The following is a 17922-nucleotide window of genomic DNA, read 5'->3' as shown; positions in this document are numbered from 1 at the left end:
GGAGAGATGCCCAGGAGGAGGGAAGCTGGACCATATATTAGATCCATTTTTAGTTTTGTTGAGGTGGGAGATTATTGAACATGTGGGTGAGCTTGCAAGAAATGGCCCCACAGAGTAGAGACTAAGTGTGGGAAGCAGGGGCTGTCGGAAAGACCCACACCCAGAAGATGAACACAGGATGCTGCAGAGGTAGGTAGCGAGCTCCCACACGCTGCAAACAATGTCCGGAGATATTTCCGAGGCTGTCTCAAGCTACATCCTTTTTCTTGCCTTCAATAAACAGCAGTGCACAGGAACACTTGGAGAGTGTCTGAAAGGATTCTAACGCAGGCATGTGTTCAGAGACACAGAGGGCCAGGGAAAAACCTCCATACGACATTCCTGAAGGCAGAACCTGGCAGGGCTATCTGCCAAGGCCTGCTCAGAGCTGCAGCCTATGAGGGTCAGGTCCACACCTGCCGATCCACATGGTCTCTGATGGCGGCAACTGTGGTACATGAGTTTACCTGAGGTGGGCCAGTTTTATTCTAGAAAGAAGGCACTGGACTGCATCTCAGCCTTCTTTTTGTCCTCCGTCCAGTCATGCCCCACTACCCCCACGTGTGAGTGTGCATTGCATGTTTGAATGTATGTGTGAGCCCAGGTATGCATGTATGTCTTCATGCATGAAGGTCTGAGGACAATCTCAGGTATTGGCTCTCTTGTTAGGCGTCTACACCACAGCGGTAGGCCTGTGAGTTTCCAGGGATTCTCCCATCTTCCTTGGAAGCACTAGAGTTAGTCAAGTGCTAACCTGGCCGTGCATTATATGGGATCTGGATTGCTCAGGTGTTCATGCTTGCATAGCAAGCTCTTTAGTCACAGTCGTCTCTCCAGCCCCTCTCAGTCATTAGTCACGGAGTTTCTTAAAAAACTTAAGGTAAGGGGCTGGAGAGATGGCTCAGTGGTTAAGAGCACTGACTGCTCTTCCAGAGTTCAGATCCCAGCAACCACATGGCAGCTCACAACCATCTGTAATGGGATCTGATGCCCCCTTCTGGTGTGTCTGAGGACAGCTACGGTGTTCTTGCATATAATAAATAAATTTTTAAAAATTAGGTTAAAGTCACAGTTGAGAGACATTTGGCACATTTCTTATGCCTTCCTCCATCACCACACCAGGAAGGTCCACACTGACTCCCCCTTTTCAGCCTCTGTATCCATTGTCTCTGATTTTGCCTGTTCTGGACATGGAGGCTCATTCATCTTGTCCAGTCCCTTCATTGACTAATAATGCTCCATTATGAGAACAGTTTGTTAATCTCCTCACCAGCTGATGAACATTTTGGTTTCCTCTACCTTTTAGGTTTTATGAACTCCCATTTTATTGGGCATATACCCGGGAATGGGTCACGGAGTACTTGGATCCAGTGAACCTTCGTTTTTCAAGGTAGCTGCTATTGGCATTTTACATTTCTGGAAACGGTGGCCCAGATGACCAGATCAGATCACAGCTGTTCTAAATGGAACTTTCTATCATTTTGTAGACACAATCCAGAATCTGTGCTCTTTAGCTATTCACTAGCCACATATGCCTGGGCAGTTTGTGGGCTGCATCTTTACATTTTACCTAATGGGAAATTAAAGATTCCTTTTGGGTGGTGGTTGTGCATTTGACAGCAGCCTAGAAGAGCTGAGAAACTACCCTAGTGCATCCCTCTCCATAATACCGCCCCCCTCTCTATATATATATCCACTAAATGCTAACATTACTCAGTTCCTAAAAAGTTTAACCACCATCAAGCGTTTAAGCAACTACAATGACCTATGAACACGTACAAACTAAAACTAGAACCAGAGATTCTAACTATAAAACATAAGGAACAGATCTCTGGAGGTCCAACCCTCTGGCTTTGTTTTACTGCGACCACCCATTTGCAGATGTATAATCTATATGCAGTGTTTTTGACTATTGCCTTGAGACTCACTGTTAAGGAAATTGCTTATCCTTAGGCAAATGGCTTTTCACGACTTTGGCAGATTGATTTGTAGTTACGGACGAGTGTCTGAAAAGCCCAGGCTTGAACAGATCCAGTTTTGGTAGAGTATATATAAATTACATAATAAACATTATATAATGTCTTGATGGCCTGTATTGCTAAAATTTAAAGTGTATAGCAGTTAACCGATTCTGAGGTATTTTAGAGGATTTAAAGGTAACTCAGTTAACCCTCTCCCCTCCCTTTCCCACTTACATGCTCCTGTTGGTTTACCTGGAATTCCAACCATTCATTCTTCATGCTGCCTGTACAAGTCCCAATCCCCTAAAAACATCATTTGATGTTATGCTGTTTTCCTTTAAACTTTTATTACAAAGGACTCTGCTGTACTCTCAAACCTAGTTTTACCAAAATCATACAAATTATTTTGTTCCCCAAGGCTAAGCTACTTAAGTGACCCGATTCCAAATGCCTGCTGGCCCACCAGGCTCATCTGATCCCACCACTAAGCAGGCTGAAGTAGCCTACGGACCGGCTCCCCACCCCCACAAAAGGAACCAGCAAACTCCGAAGTTGAAAATCGCCTTGTAACAAAACGTTTATAGAAACAGATATCTGAAATACCCAAGTCTCCCCTCAGAAACCTTTGGAAATCCCAAGGCGTTATGATCCTAATTCAAATGGACTTCATGCTAGATGTGAGCATCTCAATTTACTCAGTCTCAGTAGAAACGCTAGCATCTACCAAACAGAACCTTATGCCAATTCCTATAGAATTAAGTATTCCCTTAAGGTCCAAACACGAACGTTAACTGAAACCTTGAGCCCGACACCGGAATGATGGGGAGAAACTCGAACGCCTCCAAGTGACAGCAGACGAAGCCTTTAGCCTCCCGCGAGCCCCCCAGGCGCCGCGCGGGGATACCGGAACGCGTGGAAGAGAGTCGTGAGAACCTGGCGACAGGCTCAGTGTACAGCACTTTCTAATGAGGTTGTGGGGTGGCTCTGAAAAGAGCCTTTGGTGTCCTTTGTAAAGTAGCACTAACGACCAGCAGGGCCTCACTTGCCCTTGGCCTTGTGGTGGCTCTCGGTCTTCTTGGGCAGGAGCACGGCCTGGATGTTGGGCAGGACACCGCCCTGCGCGATGGTCACGCGGCCCAGCAGTTTGTTGAGCTCCTCGTCGTTGCGGATGGCCAACTGCAGGTGGCGCGGGATGATCCGCGTCTTCTTATTGTCGCGGGCCGCATTGCCAGCCAGCTCCAAGATCTCGGCAGTCAGGTACTCCAGCACGGCCGCCAGGTACACCGGGGCGCCGGCGCCCACCCGCTCCGAGTAATTACCCTTACGGAGAAGGCGGTGCACACGGCCCACTGGGAACTGAAGGCCAGCACGGGAAGAGCGAGATTTCGCTTTTGCACGAGCTTTGCCGCCCTGCTTGCCACGACCAGACATCTTCCACTGACGACCACAAAGTACACAACTAGAGAAAATACGGCAGGCAAACACGAGTCTGCAAGCGCCTGCAAGCTCTTATATATGATCAGGAGGGAAGCTAGACTGCACTTTCCTATTGGATGCCAACATGAACCAGTCAGAAAAGAACTAGTAGCCTTCCTAATTTGCATACGCCTTACCCCGAGATGACGTAATGTGAAATTGTATTCAATCAAAGGGAGTGACGATTGATCCTTCATTTGAATACAAGGCGTTCAAATACACTTGGTACAGAAGCACGCGTTTTCCCAGTGCATCTAGACATTATGCCCGATCCGTCCAAATCGGCTCCAGCCCCCAAAAAAGGCTCTAAAAAGGCGGTCACCAAGGCGCAGAAAAAGGATGGCAAGAAACGCAAACGGGGCCGCAAGGAGAGCTACTCCATCTACGTGTACAAGGTGCTGAAGCAGGTGCATCCCGACACCGGCATCTCGTCCAAGGCCATGGGCATCATGAACTCGTTCGTCAACGACATCTTCGAGCGCATCGCCAGCGAGGCCTCCCGCCTGGCGCATTACAACAAGCGCTCGACCATCACGTCCCGCGAGGTGCAGACGGCCGTGCGCCTGCTGCTGCCGGGGGAGCTGGCCAAGCATGCCGTGTCCGAGGGCACCAAGGCAGTCACCAAGTACACCAGCTCCAAGTGAGGCGCGGCGACGGTGCCCTCAATTCAAAGGCTCTTTTCAGAGCCACCCATACAGTCGTTAAAAGGGTCTCGGACACAGTGTGGGTCGCTGATTATTGCCACATGCCTGAGCCGTTGTATGATAACTGGGTGCGGTCAGGTCAAATTTTTGACCAAAGAATGTGGGATGTGGCGCTTTGCTCTTCCTTAGCGTGGAGTGTGAACCATGGCCACGGAAGCAGGCAAGGGACGTGAGTCCCCTCCCCAAGCCTGGAGCTTCGGTGGGCGAGGTCACAGTGCGCCCCCTTGGTCTCTCAACCTGCGGGTTTTTTTTTTTTTGTTTTTTTAGTACCTTTTACATCCTCTTCTGGAACAGAGAATCGTCTCTATCCCCCGAAAACGACCGTTCTGACATTGTATCATGTCAATAAATCCTGCACTAGCTGTATGCTGGAAACGAGGCAGAGGCGGGGGAAGGTGCGGCTCACCGCAATGTCTGCGTGCAGGAGCTAGGATGTAGCCCGCCTGAGCTGTCAGCCTCGGCTTCAGTGGTTAGGGGATGGGAGGTGGGAAAGGATTCCGTAGTTTGAGCAAGAATTGCTCTCCCAGAGCTGCGTTCCTTTCTGTTAAGTCTTAGTAGAAGAAAATTCCACACTCAGCATTTATTTGGAGAATGCCATATTTATTGCGAATGTTTGGGCAGGAAATCTTACCTGTGGGAAGAACACCACTTTCCTTGTTTTGGCTTCTATTTATGAAAAAAGGATTCACGATAATTATTTGAGCTGTAATGAGACATATCGTCTCCAGCGGGCAACACTATATAACATTTTTTTTTTACCAAGTTGTCAAAGGGAGCCCCTCTCATCTGGACCCATGCTAGTGGGCATTGGGGGGGGGATATCTGCTAAACTTCCTACAGTAGCAATGTCACCTGCTTTCCAGCTTGGTCCACATAAAAGGGTTTTTGATAACGTCATGTGTTTTAAAGTTAGCATCTGAAGTATTTTTATCCTAAGTGCAAGTAACTGCAAAGATGCAAGCGACAAGGCGGGAATTTTTTAAAGATCATTAATAAAAAAAAAAAAAAAAATCCAGTCTTTAGAATACCTATTGCTTTATCAACTTAACAGCAGAGTCAGGTCAAAGTAATTTTTAAAAGGATATTTCAGATTATTCTCACCAAGAATGTCTCTTATTTTCCTTCTGCTCCAAATTCTGCCAAAGCAGTTATATGTCTAGTGCATTTAACTAATCGCTGCTTCCAGAATTGTCTACTGAAGTTTAAACATGCCAACAAGTTATCTCAGTATTTTTTTTTAAAAAGGACACAAGGGCAGTGGAGAATCATTTAAGGCATAAAAATTAAGTTTTGGTAATTAATGAAACTAGTCTTTCACTGAGGCTTGATGGGAGGAGGGGTTGGCTGGAGACTCGAACCTTAGACTTCAAGCATTAGCCAAGGTTCTCCATTGAGATGCAGCTCAGTCCTCCTCTGTCCGACTGCCCAGGTTATTATTTCAGGTTCATCCCTAGGCATAAGCAGTCAGTGTGTGGACCACAGCATTACTTTCATTTGACATCTTTGAAAAAAAAAAAAGAAATAAGCACATAGTAAAGAAAGCCTTGTCACAGCTGATGTATCCGATACATTTCCTCCTCTGTTTGGTTGGAGAACATAAACCGTGCTCCATCATCAGAAGCGAGGCCTGTCAACAGTTCCTTCACACTCTGCCTCTTTCTGTGTCTCTGTATCTCCCCACCCCGTGTTTGCGTATGTGTGTGTGTGTGTGTGTGTGTGTGTGTGAGAGAGAGAGAGAGAGAGAGAGAGAGAGAGAGAGAGAGAGAGAGAGAGTCAAGTAGTCGTAAGCTTTGCTGGTCTAGACTGCACTATGTAGACCAGACTGGTATGGAATTTAGAGATCTCCCTTCTCTGCCTCCTGAGTGCTGTTACTGAAGACATGTACCACCGCTCTGTCAGTGTTCTTAATGGTCTCAAAAAAGAAGAAGAAAAAGAAAAAGAAGAGGAAGAAGAAGAGGAAGAAGAGGAAGAAGAGGAAGAAGAAAGAAGAAGAGGAAGAAGAGGAAGAAGAGGAAGAAGAAGAAAGAAGAAGAATGAAGAAGAAGAAGAAGAAGAAGAGGAAGAAGAAGAAGAAGAAGAAGAAGAAGAAGAAGAAGAAGAAGAAGAAGAAGAAAGAAGAAGAATGAAGAAGAAGAAGAAGAAGAAGAAGAAGAAGAAGAAGAAGAGAAGATGAAGATCTGAAAGCCAGACAAGGTGACATAGACCTGTAACAGCAGCAGTTGGGAGGAACAGAGGCAGGTGCATCTTTGTGTGCTTGAAGCCAGTGTGATCTTCGTATCAGGTTCCAGGTTATCCAGCGCTATATAATGAGACCAAAGAAAACACAAGCAGAATTTACACTCAAAAAAAAAAAAAAAAAAAAGATAGAACGTGGTCTTCTGTGAGCTGATGCCAAGTGGCAGTCAAGGCTTCTGGGGCTTTGGGCCACTACAGAGCTGCATGGCTGGCCCCTGGTGCCAATGAGTCATTTTTAAATTTCAGCTATGAGTGGTTTTTTTCTCCTGTATTTCTGTGCACAGAATTTGTGTGGAAGGTAGAAGAGGAGGCCATAGGAAGGAGCCAGATCCCCTGAAGCCAGTGTAACTGATGGTTATTTTTTTTTTACTTTTTTATTATGCATTTCATAACATGCGCATAGTATATATAATACGCTGGCTGCATAGCCTTCTAACAGGAACAGATGACCATAGTTGAGTAATTTTTTTTCATCAGCCAGGAAAATGCTTCCTTAGTTAATGTTCTCCAGGCCCTTGGAAACATAGTAGGGATTGACACCAGAGATACATCTATTCCGTTCCATCAAATACCATTGGTACTGAACTCGAGCAACTCTTTTTTTCCTTGCCCCCGTTAGTGTACTTTTGGATGTATGCAGTGGACACCCCAGGGATGACCAAGCACACCCCCATAATGGTGAGGCCAGGGAGAATCTCGAACTGCATCTCTGCACCGTTACTCACACTCCAACCCGTCGCCTACTCCACAGAGGTGACCAGCTTCACCTCTCTTCCGGCAGCACCGTAACTGATGGTTATAAAGCCATCACGTGAGCCAAGGTCCTTTGCAATAGTGATACATATTCTTAACCCCAGAGCCATTTCTCCAGACCCAAGTATCCCATTTTAAAGGAGCATTTATAGCTGCTTCTTCTAGACCCAGTACAGTACAACACGTGGTTTTAATAAAATGGAACCTTTCCCTCCAGAAGAAAGATGAGACTATACATCGTTTAGTACCAAGGGAAGTGGGGAGGGGGAAGCAATGAGCAAAGTTAGCACACAATTTGCATGTATGATTATTTCTCTAACAACATATGTATAGTTAGTTGTCAGTAATGCAATGGATTCTTTTTTAAAACCAAAGATGGCTTCCCAGGTGTATTCATTTTGTCAGGCACAACTCAGAATGGGGGAAGACCTGCCCTTTTGTAGAATATGAATATAAGGAGTAGACAAAAATATATAGAAAACCATCTCTGATGTTGAGATCTTATAGAAAACCGAGAGCACACAAAATCAATGTCTCCAGTTTTGAAATATTGGAGAGTGTAAGGCGTATACAACAGATATGTGAGAATCTACAATCGTAAGAGTTAGGACAAGGCAAATGGCTATTCTCTGGACCTGAGAAACAGTGTCAGTAAGGTTTGGGGGTGGGGTGAGGGATTTGCAGGCACACAATCTAAAACAATGAAATGGTTATTCCCCCACTCTCAACTAAATGCTCAAAACCAATTTACTAATTATTAGAGAACCAACCAAAAATTTTGAGCGAGTAAAAAAAAAAAAAAAAAAAAAAAAACCGTCTCTGTAGGAAGAAATTACCAATAGAAAGACTCGCCTTTCCTGTGTGAGGCAGTAAGAGGTTAAGCGTTGACAAATGAGTGGCTGCTGCTGGCCGTGGTACGAGGAGGAAAGACAGCCGTTGTTCACCAGCGAAACCAACATGTATTCGGAACCAGGGGCAACTAGGAGTTCATGGAAGGTGGGCTTCTCTGAGCGACATCCAGTGAAGAACCACTGATGTTTGAATTTTAGAGGAAGAATAGTTTGGACTATTCTTGCAAGCCTTACTCATTAATGCAACCCACACTAAATCCAGCGTACATAGCTTTGTGTTGGTATTTTAACGGTTCTGATCTATCTTAAAGGATGTCTCACCATTTACTAGAGTTGTTAATGTATACACACATTTATATGATACATACTCTCACACGTACGCATACATTGAGATGAAACAAAAGGACCTTTCATTGTTTAAATATGTCTATTGATAAAATACCAGAATCTTCACCGGCGAGACTGTTGCTCAATTAGGTAAGGCTGGAGATCAGGGGCTGTACGTTCCCACTATTAGGCATTTTGGGCAGAATACAGTAGAAAACCTGCTTAAACGGTTTTTGGCTAGAAGGTTTTAATCCTGGCAAGGGGACAGAGCAAGATGGCTCCGAGAGCATCAGCGCGGAAAGCGCTGCACTCTGAGCCTCACAGAGCATTCTGCTGGGGGAGGGGAATGGAGCGGGTGCGAGGATGGAGAGAAATCTCGTTGCTGCCACAGGCCCCCTCCCACCAACCGCGCAATCCGTGCCACATTTCCCCAGGAGCCATCTATTAAACTACGTTCTCTGTGGCCAGAATTAAACCAGACAAAATTTATTAATGTACCACGTTATGAGCAAGAGATATTATCTCAGGGTCCCGAGGTCCAGTACAACCCCCGCCCCCAAATCCCAACGTTCATCAGGTGAAATGACAATATTAGTCAGGTAGCACGCTCCTTTTATGAGCTTGGATGGTGGCTCTGAAAAGAGCCTTTGGGTTGGGGGCGCTCTCGCCGCGCCTCACTTGGAGCTGGTGTACTTGGTGACTGCCTTGGTGCCCTCGGACACGGCATGCTTGGCCAGCTCCCCCGGCAGCAGCAGGCGCACGGCCGTCTGCACCTCGCGGGACGTGATGGTCGAGCGCTTGTTGTAATGCGCCAGGCGGGAGGCCTCGCTGGCGATGCGCTCGAAGATGTCGTTGACGAACGAGTTCATGATGCCCATGGCCTTGGACGAGATGCCGGTGTCGGGATGCACCTGCTTCAGCACCTTGTACACGTAGATGGAGTAGCTCTCCTTGCGGCCCCGTTTGCGTTTCTTGCCATCCTTTTTCTGCGCCTTGGTGATGGCTTTCTTGGAACCCTTCTTTGGGGCGGGAGTGGAGCGGGAAGGCTCCGGCATCCTGCTGCACTGGCTGCACCCAGACGGACTGGGATACGGTGAAGGCAGGGATATTTGTCATCTTTATATTTAAATGAAGGCTCCAAAGTGCTCTCATCTGATTGGACAAGCATAAAATGTTGTAACTAGGAGACTCCGCTTCTTCTTTTCTATTGGACAGTATTCCAACCAATCCGAAAAATGCATTGGCTGAGGACGCTCAGGTGTCTTATCTTTGTCTGAACCCTTTGTTTTAACGTGGAGGATTTAGCGTCTCCCCCCAACTGCGGACCTGGCTGTGAAGGAACATTGCAGCTGGGTCTGATCCCTGTTGAGCTAAATAGCCAGCCATTTCTTTCTCACCCTCAGCTAAAGAGGGAGAAGCTTGTTGCCTGCTTAGTTAGAGGAGGAAATGACAGCTTCCGACTTCCATTTGTTTCCTGTCAGTCCCCATCCAGGGGAAGAAACAAAAGCAAAGACATTTCTATGCGGGTCCATGACCTAATCCCAACAGTCCATCGGGTAATCAGAAAACATGCTAAGGTGGTTTCACTGGAAGTGTGTGGCTGGATAGACTTTCGTTTGGAGAAGGGTATGATACTCGGGACGTCCAGCACGTCTGGAGCTGAAGCTAAGGCATAACGTTAACGATGAATACCGTAATTACAGGATGCAACGGGCATGGTAGTTATGAAGCGCTCGCCCGCGCCCGCGCGCTCACGCGCACCATCCCCCGCCCCGCCCTGTCCCCCTGTACAGTACTGAGAGAAAAATAAAAGGCTGTATGTTTTCGTGGCTCACATTTCAGCAGCACTTGGAAAGCTGGCTTTTATAAATTGATTGACAAACCCTGGTCTGAAGACCAGTTAGCTTCCATAGCTGAGTCAGACAATCTACTTCCTTTGCGTCTCTGTTTTTTCACGCGATGATACAATGCCTGTTAGATGCTGTGAGTTCACGTGAATGAAGAGACTGGCAAGGTGTCCTGCACATACTTGTGCATAATTTCTGTGAGCTCTTCTCGCGTTAACACGCAGGTTGTTTTTTTTTTAAATCTCCCACCGAAATACAGAAAAAATTATAATGTCCATACAGACATGCGGCTGTCGCTCCGGTGTCTGCGGGGTGAAACATAATTTGGCAGATGCTCAGTCAATGCCTCGGAAAAGAACAAACCTGGAAGCCTCTTCAGCTGGCTACCGATGCCTTCTCTATCCTGATGCCAGGTATCAAGAGTTTGTTTGTCAACAACATATTCTTGCTTATCAGCAAGAGAAAATGCCTTTAAAGAAATATTTTTTAAAAAAAAACTATTTAGAGCAGGCAATGGTGCCACACGCCTTTAATCCCAGCACGAGGGGTTCGGTGAGGGTAGGGGGGAGGTAGAGGCAGGCAGATCTCAGGAGTTTGAAGCCAGCCAGGTCTACAGAGTGAGTTCCAGGACAGCTGGCACTGCACTGAGAAACCCTGCCTCAAGAAACCAAAAACAAACAAGCAAACAAACCAAAATTCACAAAGCAACAAAAAGGACAGGGCCCCTCGTAGCTCATCCAGCCTTGCGTTTCTGATAGCCTTGCTTCCTTCTCTTGTGGGTTGAGATAGCAGCTAACCACACCTGGCTCGTTAAATGGGGTTTTAAAAGCTATTTAACACGTGAAAATAATATTAAGCAAACCTTAATAATAACTGCACGAAGTGTCCCCTTGCATTGACAGCGACAGGTGTCACTTTCTAGCCACCTAGGCAGTGTGCTATTGTGTGTCTACGCTGTGTTCAGAGTGGACAAAACCCTGTCTCTCTCCTTCACTCCGAGGCCACACTGCAGTCACCACTCACCTAGGTGGTCCTGAATAAAGACGTCCCATTTACAGTTCATTTAATGGGACAAACAAGCAAAAGCAAAAAACCATACTCATGCCCAGTGGATCTGGAATTGTATAAAGTATAGAAGTTGTCAGGGTAACAATGACTAGAGGGAGGTGTGGGGGTGAAGCAGAGGCTGTGAGGAAGGGTTAACTTACTCACAAACCAAATAGTATTGGGTCTCAAAAGATTTCAGAACCATGGACTTTCCCAGAACCCACAGAAACCTTAAAGAATGCTTTAATATTAACTATTAATATGCCTCAGGCCCCAGCAGCACAGGTACAGATACAGATACAGCCTCCCTCCCTCCCACCCCCCCCTTTACCACTTCTACATAAAGACCTTGCCAACCAGGGCCTGTCTAATCCCGAACTGGTGACACTCTGGCTATTGGTAATTTTAGCCAAAGATTATTGATTAACAGTATCCTGCACAGCCCTCCTCATCTGTATCCTTAAAAGCAAGCATGGAAGCAAACAAACAAAGGTAACAAACTATTCCCTTGCTCCAGCTTCTGTGAAAGTGCCACTCATTGCTTGATTTAGGACACGGGTTCCCATGGCAACACCCCGTTATTGATAAGGCAATGTCACGGGTCTGGAGAACTCCTGTTGTTACTGGACCAACACTTTTGCTAGTGAGAAAGAAGGGAGGACAGGAGAAAGTGGAAGGAGAGAAGGGATTCCTAGAAATTGTCCTCTGACAACCAATAAAGGCACACAGCATGAATCAAAATGTAACTGTGAAACTTTAGGAGAAGAAAAGGAAAAGTCTGGGAAGCAGTGGCTTCCATTTTAGCCACTGAAGGCAGACACACTTGGGTTTTGCAGCAAACTTTAAAAGGCGATGTTGAAATGCTTTGTTTGGTCTCTCTCTCTCTCTCTCTCTCTCTCTCTCTCTCTCTCTCTCTCTCTCTCTCTCTCTCTTTACTTGTTCTAAAGCCCAATGTCTGGCACATGTGGACTGAATTTCTTTGGCATTAATAAACACCTTGACATCCTGAGGTTTTTGGTTCTGCTCTGCATTCGTTCTTTCCCACTGTGAGCAGGCTCTCACCCAACCTTGAAGCTGGGTTCTCTTTACATTTCTACAGTTAATACAAGTGACACACTGTCATGGCCAATATATGGCATGCACGGTTATTATTTGGGGGGTGGGGGGTGTCCCAAAGAGGCTGATAGTTGGAGGAGCAGTAACAACTGGCATCCAGACTCCAGTGGGAGAAATGGGCTGCAGAATACGGAGGGCATGTTTACAGGCTTCCCTGCACAATTGAACCTTTCCCTCTGGAGCTGCAGGAGTGGGTGGCAGACACTGTCTGAGGTGAGCTTGAGTCCTCTTCTCTCCTAAAAGTAGGAGCAGGTTCTCTGGTCCTTTGTCCTCTGCAGTTTCCAGCTGTCATCCTTTGGACAAAGGCCTGTTCACCACTACACTGGAGCCTTCCCTACAGGGACATCTGTGGTGTGGCATGGGGCTTGGCTGCTGGAAAGCCCCCCTCAGTTAAGGGCACTGTTTTCTCTCAGTGTGCATCCAAGGGCTTTAGCTGACCGCACCATGGAACAGGAATTCGAGGAGGTAAGCTGGGTTGTTCCTCTCGTCTGTGTTTGCAGAAGGGACTTCTATGGCCATTTCTCTTTTATATCAGCAAGAGTTGCAAATGACAATGGCTGTTAAGGTACATTTTCACTGCAGATGTATCAGCCTGGGGAATGTCTGGCTGTATAGTCCCCAGCTCTGCAAACCACATGCATCCAAAGTATGGTGTCTCTGTGCACCAGCCTAGCTTCTCCAGCCCCACAGGCTGTGGTGAAATTTTCTTCCGTACAAGTGATCACCTCCTCTTCTAGCCCTTAGGTAATTCATGCGTCTCCCCCTAAGCACAGTGATAAAATGTCTTAGGAGCTGCTGAAAGTGATCCAGTGTCTTTCAGGCATTATCTAGAGAAGATGCAAAATTCCATGCTCAACCCGACTCAGAATTTATGAAAGTATGTACTTCTCAAGAGACAGTGTTTGTGTGGGTGGGGTGGAGCTGAGGGGATGGGAGGAGGGGCAGAGGAGTCCTGGTGGCTCTAGAGGGAGAGCTGCTGGGGATGGGGGAAAGGGAGAGAATCAGGAATGACTGCAACCTTAAGCAAGATCGCATCCCAGGCCTGCCCCAAGAGATACCAGAGCCTGCCCTGCCCCAGGTTTTCTTTTCCCACCCCACAGAGCATACATATCCAAGTGAAATCACTGTAGTGTCTAAGAACAAGAGAGAATATGCAGGTCTGGATGCTCATGAAGTACAGCAAAGTCCTCACCAGGGAACAAAACTGAAGGCCTCTGCCAAGCGCTGGGATAAAAGACAGCTCAGGAAAGTGCTTCAGCAGAGGTTGTAGCAGCTCTCAGGCTGAATCCAACGCACTGACATCACCCCCGTCCTCTGGGCTGGATTCAGCCACTTTGGGAAGAATGGATTTATCACTCTTGTTATAACCGGCTGCCGCTGGATCTGTCTCACCCTGGGATGCTCTGAGTGTTTTGCAGAATCCCCACAGCAAGATGCAGCCCCTCAGCCTTGAACTTACCAGCGTTAGGAGCCCAGACAGCTTCTCTGTATGTGTAAACTATGCAGGCTGTGGTATTTGGTTGCAGCTGCAGAAAACAACTGACAGGGTCCCGCCTGCCCTGGGCATCTCCACCTTTCCAGTGCTCTCCTTGCAGTCCTAGGTACAGCTACTTGACCACCACTTCTTTCCACCTGCTAGGGCCCTGCTGGGCACCAAATATTCCTGGTCCTAATCCTGCAGCCAAGGGGCTTTGCTGCTTCTCACTTGGGCTTTGTCCCTTATCTTAAATAATACACACACACACACATTTCTTAATCATAATTTTAATACATTTATACATACATATGTATACATATGCATATATTTCTTAACCATAATTATATATACATGCAAATATATGTACACACATATATATTTCTTAATCATAATTATATATATGCTTACATATATGTACACACACGCACACACACACACACACACACACATATATATATATATATATATATATATATATATATATATATATATATATTTAAATTCAGGTATGGTGATAGTAACAGAGCAGGAGACCAATCAATGACACTGTGAAAGCTGTCAGAAACAAAAATGGAGCCTCTCTTAGCTGTAGGAAAGTGACTTCCTCTGGGCCTAGCAAGACCATTGGCCATCACGGAACAGAGCTGCTGTGGTGACCCGAAGAATAAATGACATCCGGGTATATGATAACAGTAGTGGGGCTGGTATTAGTCACTCTCAGGATGAGGAGGCATCTGCATCCCTGCCGCTGTGGTCTTGGGGGTTCCTACTGGAGTAGAAAGAGTGGAAGGCTGGCTGGAGGTGGGACGGTGAGGATGCAGCCTTCCTATCACTCATGCTGACGTGGGACTTTTTAATAACAACTGTCAGTTCATTCACAATCCATAAGTAACCCCTTCTCATGTCCTGTCAGCAATTCCAATAAACATATTGAACTTTGGAATTATTTTTTTTTTTGACATAGCAGTGCCCTATCTGGACAGACAGACATGCCCTCACATGTTCCCAGGAAGTTCTACAATGTTTTGTCCAGCTCTAAACAAAAGTAATTGTAAAGCAGGTGAGCAAGTGTGCCAGATGAAGAGACTACCTGAAAAGGCTCAGAGGGTACCGCCACCATACACACAGACTGCTACAGGGGGATTGCCCACAACTCTCTCTTGGCCACGGAGTCTTGTTTCAGAGTATCTCATGTGATGCTCCTCTCCTGCTTCTCAAACATACTTGCCGCAGCCCCCAGTTTACGATGGCTTGTGTTCCCTTCCTGATGCGTTGCCTTTTCCAACTACTGTTCTTTAGAAAGATCTCCCTTTTGGTTGTTATCTGGGTTTGTATCATCACAAATATAGAACACTGCTTCCGACCAATTCCTTTTATCCTAATAGCGAGGTGAATGGATATAGGTCCCTGCCATTTTCCTGCTCCCATATTGCCCACACATTTCAATGCCATCTCTCACCCAGGCTGGACTCCCTCCCTCCACGTCACCGTCCATTCATCGCTCCTATCAGGGCTCTACATCTTATAGTCAATCATTCATTTACTTCAGAGTCCTATGACTGACTCCTTTCTAGTCTCTTGTCGCTCATCTATCTATGCAGGGCCTTATAAACAAAACCCTGGAGTGCTTGGGTCAGCTTGTTTCAGAAAGATATAGAATAATGCAAAATCTTCACATATTATTGCTGTTGGTGGTAGTAATTTATATTTGTAACCACCATAGGTAGAGTTGAATTTTTGGATTTTCATTCATTTGTTTGGTTTTCAAGACAGGGTTTCTCTGTAGTCCTGGCTGGCCTGGAACTCACTCTGTAGACCAGGATGGCCTCCAACTCGAAGAAATTCTCCTGCCTCTGCCTCCCAATCACTGGGATCAAAGGCGTGTATCATTACTACCTGGCTTTTTTATTTTTAGGCTCTTAAATAATTTAATGAATTTTAAACATCTGGATTTTTGTTTTCACATCCAAAATATTTAAAAGGTAATAGTTATTATCTAACTGGCTTGATGGAATTTTCTTTGAAGCAGAGTTTATATTTTATTATTACACAGTTTTGGGTCTGTAGAGATGGCTCAGCACTTAAGTTGCTCTCTCAGAAGACTAATGCTGGATTTCCAGAGCCCATGTTGAGTGGCTCACAACGTCCTTGAACTCAGGCTCCATGGTATTTGATGTCCTCTCTGGCCTCCACAGGTACCTATAGGCAGTAGACATACACACATACACATAAGAATAAGTGAGACTTTTTTTTTTAGAAAAGGCTTTAGAATAAGAGTAAGCACAGGCTGTGAGAGAGGGGAGAGGATGCTGAAGAGATGGCTCGGTGGCTAAGATCACTCGACATTGCTGCAGAGGACCTGAGGTCAGTTCCCAGCATCCATACGGCAGCCCACAACTGTCTATAAGTCCAGTTCTGACCTCTTCCTCTGGCCTCTTTGGGTACCATGTACTCACACGATGTGTGTGCATGCCTGCAGGCAAAGTGCTCATACTCATAACAGAAAACTCTTTTTAAATTTAAAAAGAGGGAGGCTCATGTAGAAGACAGTAACACATACCCTCAAGTGGGTGTGGAATTCTCAAGAGAATGGCTGAAATTTTTATGTCAAAAGGATAAGATTTTTTTTTTTCAGTGTTTATCCTTAGAATCAAGTACTAGAGGCAAGTCATAGGCTAGGGATGTAGCTCAGTGGTGGAAGGTTTTCCCCAGTATATGCAAGGCTCTTCATCTGATCCCCAGAATGGAATTCTGAAAAAGGCTTAGCCCTTGTGTACTTAGAGCGTAGGCGTTCATGTACTTCTTCCCATATAACACGGCATTAGAAGAGTATACCTTTAGGCACAACGTGGCCATGATATGAGCAGCGTCCAGGATACCCATGTGCTGAGCCACCTTCCAGGTTTGATTGTATGTTTTCCCACATGCCCTTCATCCCTGCTTCCCATCCCCACTGTGATTTTGTTGTTATTTTTGTTTGGTTTGTTTTTTTCTTTTAAGTCAAGGTCTCTTGATGTAGCTCAAACTGGCCTTGAGCTTGGTTTCCTTGCTTCCATCTCCCAATTGCTGGCCATGGTCAGTTAGATGAGTGTGAAAGTGCCTAAATACAACTGATTTTTTAATTTAAATTAAATTAATTAACATATGCACACAAGTCATATCTGTTGAAGAGGTTGACTCTAAATCCCCAAGGATACCACAATTTAAGAACACTCAAATCCCCTAGATAAAATGTTCTTCACATACACACCACACACACACACATTCTCTCTCACACACAGACGAGCCCCCCTCCACACACATATATACATTCTCTCTCTCACACACATACACAGACACACACACATACACAGACACACACACACACACACACACACACACACACACACACTTTTATTTGAGACAGGCTCTCGCTATATAGCTCTGGCTGGCCTGGAACTCAGACATCTGCCATCTCTAATTCCCGAGTGCTGGTGTTTAAAGCACATACCATTATACCCAGCTAAAACATCATACTATTTATATGCATCCTTCTATTTAATTTTTTCTAGATGACTTATGATACTGAACAGGCTGTGAATACTGTGCAAATATTCATCCTGTTCTTTAGAAAATAATAACCTTTAGGGAAAAAAAAAGACTGAATAGCTTTAGTTGAGATGTGGCTGCTGTCATAGTGTTTGGCACATATAAATAGCAACATCACTGTCTTAGTTAGGGTTTCATTACTGTGAAGAGACACTATGACCAATGTAGCTCTTAGGAAAGACATTTATGGGCTGGAGAGATAGCTCAGTGGTTAAGAGCACTGACTGCTCTTCCAGAGGTCCTGAGTTCAAATCCCAGCAACCACATGATGGCTCTGTCATGGGATCTGATGCGTATGTATGAAGATAGCTACAGTGTACTCATACAAATAAAATAAATATTTATAAAAAAAAAGAAAAGACGTTTATTTGGCGCTGGCTTACACGTTCAGAGGTTCAGTCTGTTATCAAGAGAGGAAACATGACAGCGTCTAGGCAGACATGTTGCTGAAGAAGGAACTGAGAGTCCTACATCTTGATCCAAGGAAGCCATAAGACTGAT

General features: G+C 45.6%; 3 protein-coding genes and 1 pseudogene across 4 annotated transcripts; 1 reads left to right on the top strand and 3 right to left on the bottom strand.

Annotated features, from left to right (window-relative positions):
• Positions 1-2900: 2900 nt before the first annotated feature.
• On the bottom strand, positions 2901-3431 carry H2AC25 (H2A clustered histone 25; the record flags this gene model as incomplete). Its single annotated transcript, XM_080923645.1, has 1 exon — positions 2901-3431. The coding sequence occupies one exon, from the start codon at positions 3429-3431 to the stop codon at positions 3039-3041; it is 393 nt and encodes a 130-aa protein (XP_080779771.1). The 3' UTR covers positions 2901-3038.
• A 308-nt stretch (positions 3432-3739) lies between these two features.
• LOC308425975 (histone H2B type 3-B) lies at positions 3740-4120 on the top strand (the record flags this gene model as incomplete). The annotated part of the gene is made up of 1 exon (XM_080923654.1): positions 3740-4120. One exon carries the CDS (start codon positions 3740-3742, stop codon positions 4118-4120), a length of 381 nt encoding a protein of 126 aa, XP_080779780.1.
• A 2672-nt stretch (positions 4121-6792) lies between these two features.
• On the bottom strand, positions 6793-7158 carry LOC308425976 (NADH dehydrogenase [ubiquinone] 1 alpha subcomplex subunit 1-like; annotated as a pseudogene). Its single transcript has one exon. The product of its transcript is annotated as an NADH dehydrogenase [ubiquinone] 1 alpha subcomplex subunit 1-like (transcript).
• Positions 7159-9020: 1862 nt separating this feature from the next.
• LOC308425974 (H2B.U histone 2) lies at positions 9021-9401 on the bottom strand (the record flags this gene model as incomplete). Its single annotated transcript, XM_080923653.1, has 1 exon — positions 9021-9401. One exon carries the CDS (start codon positions 9399-9401, stop codon positions 9021-9023), a length of 381 nt encoding a protein of 126 aa, XP_080779779.1.
• Positions 9402-17922: the final 8521 nt, after the last annotated feature.

Source organism: Micromys minutus, assembly GCF_963924665.1.
Source record: "Micromys minutus genome assembly, chromosome: 10".
NCBI lineage: Eukaryota > Metazoa > Chordata > Mammalia > Rodentia > Muridae > Micromys > Micromys minutus.
Note: the sequence above shows the minus strand (reverse complement) of the source record. Positions and strands in the feature narration are given on the sequence as shown.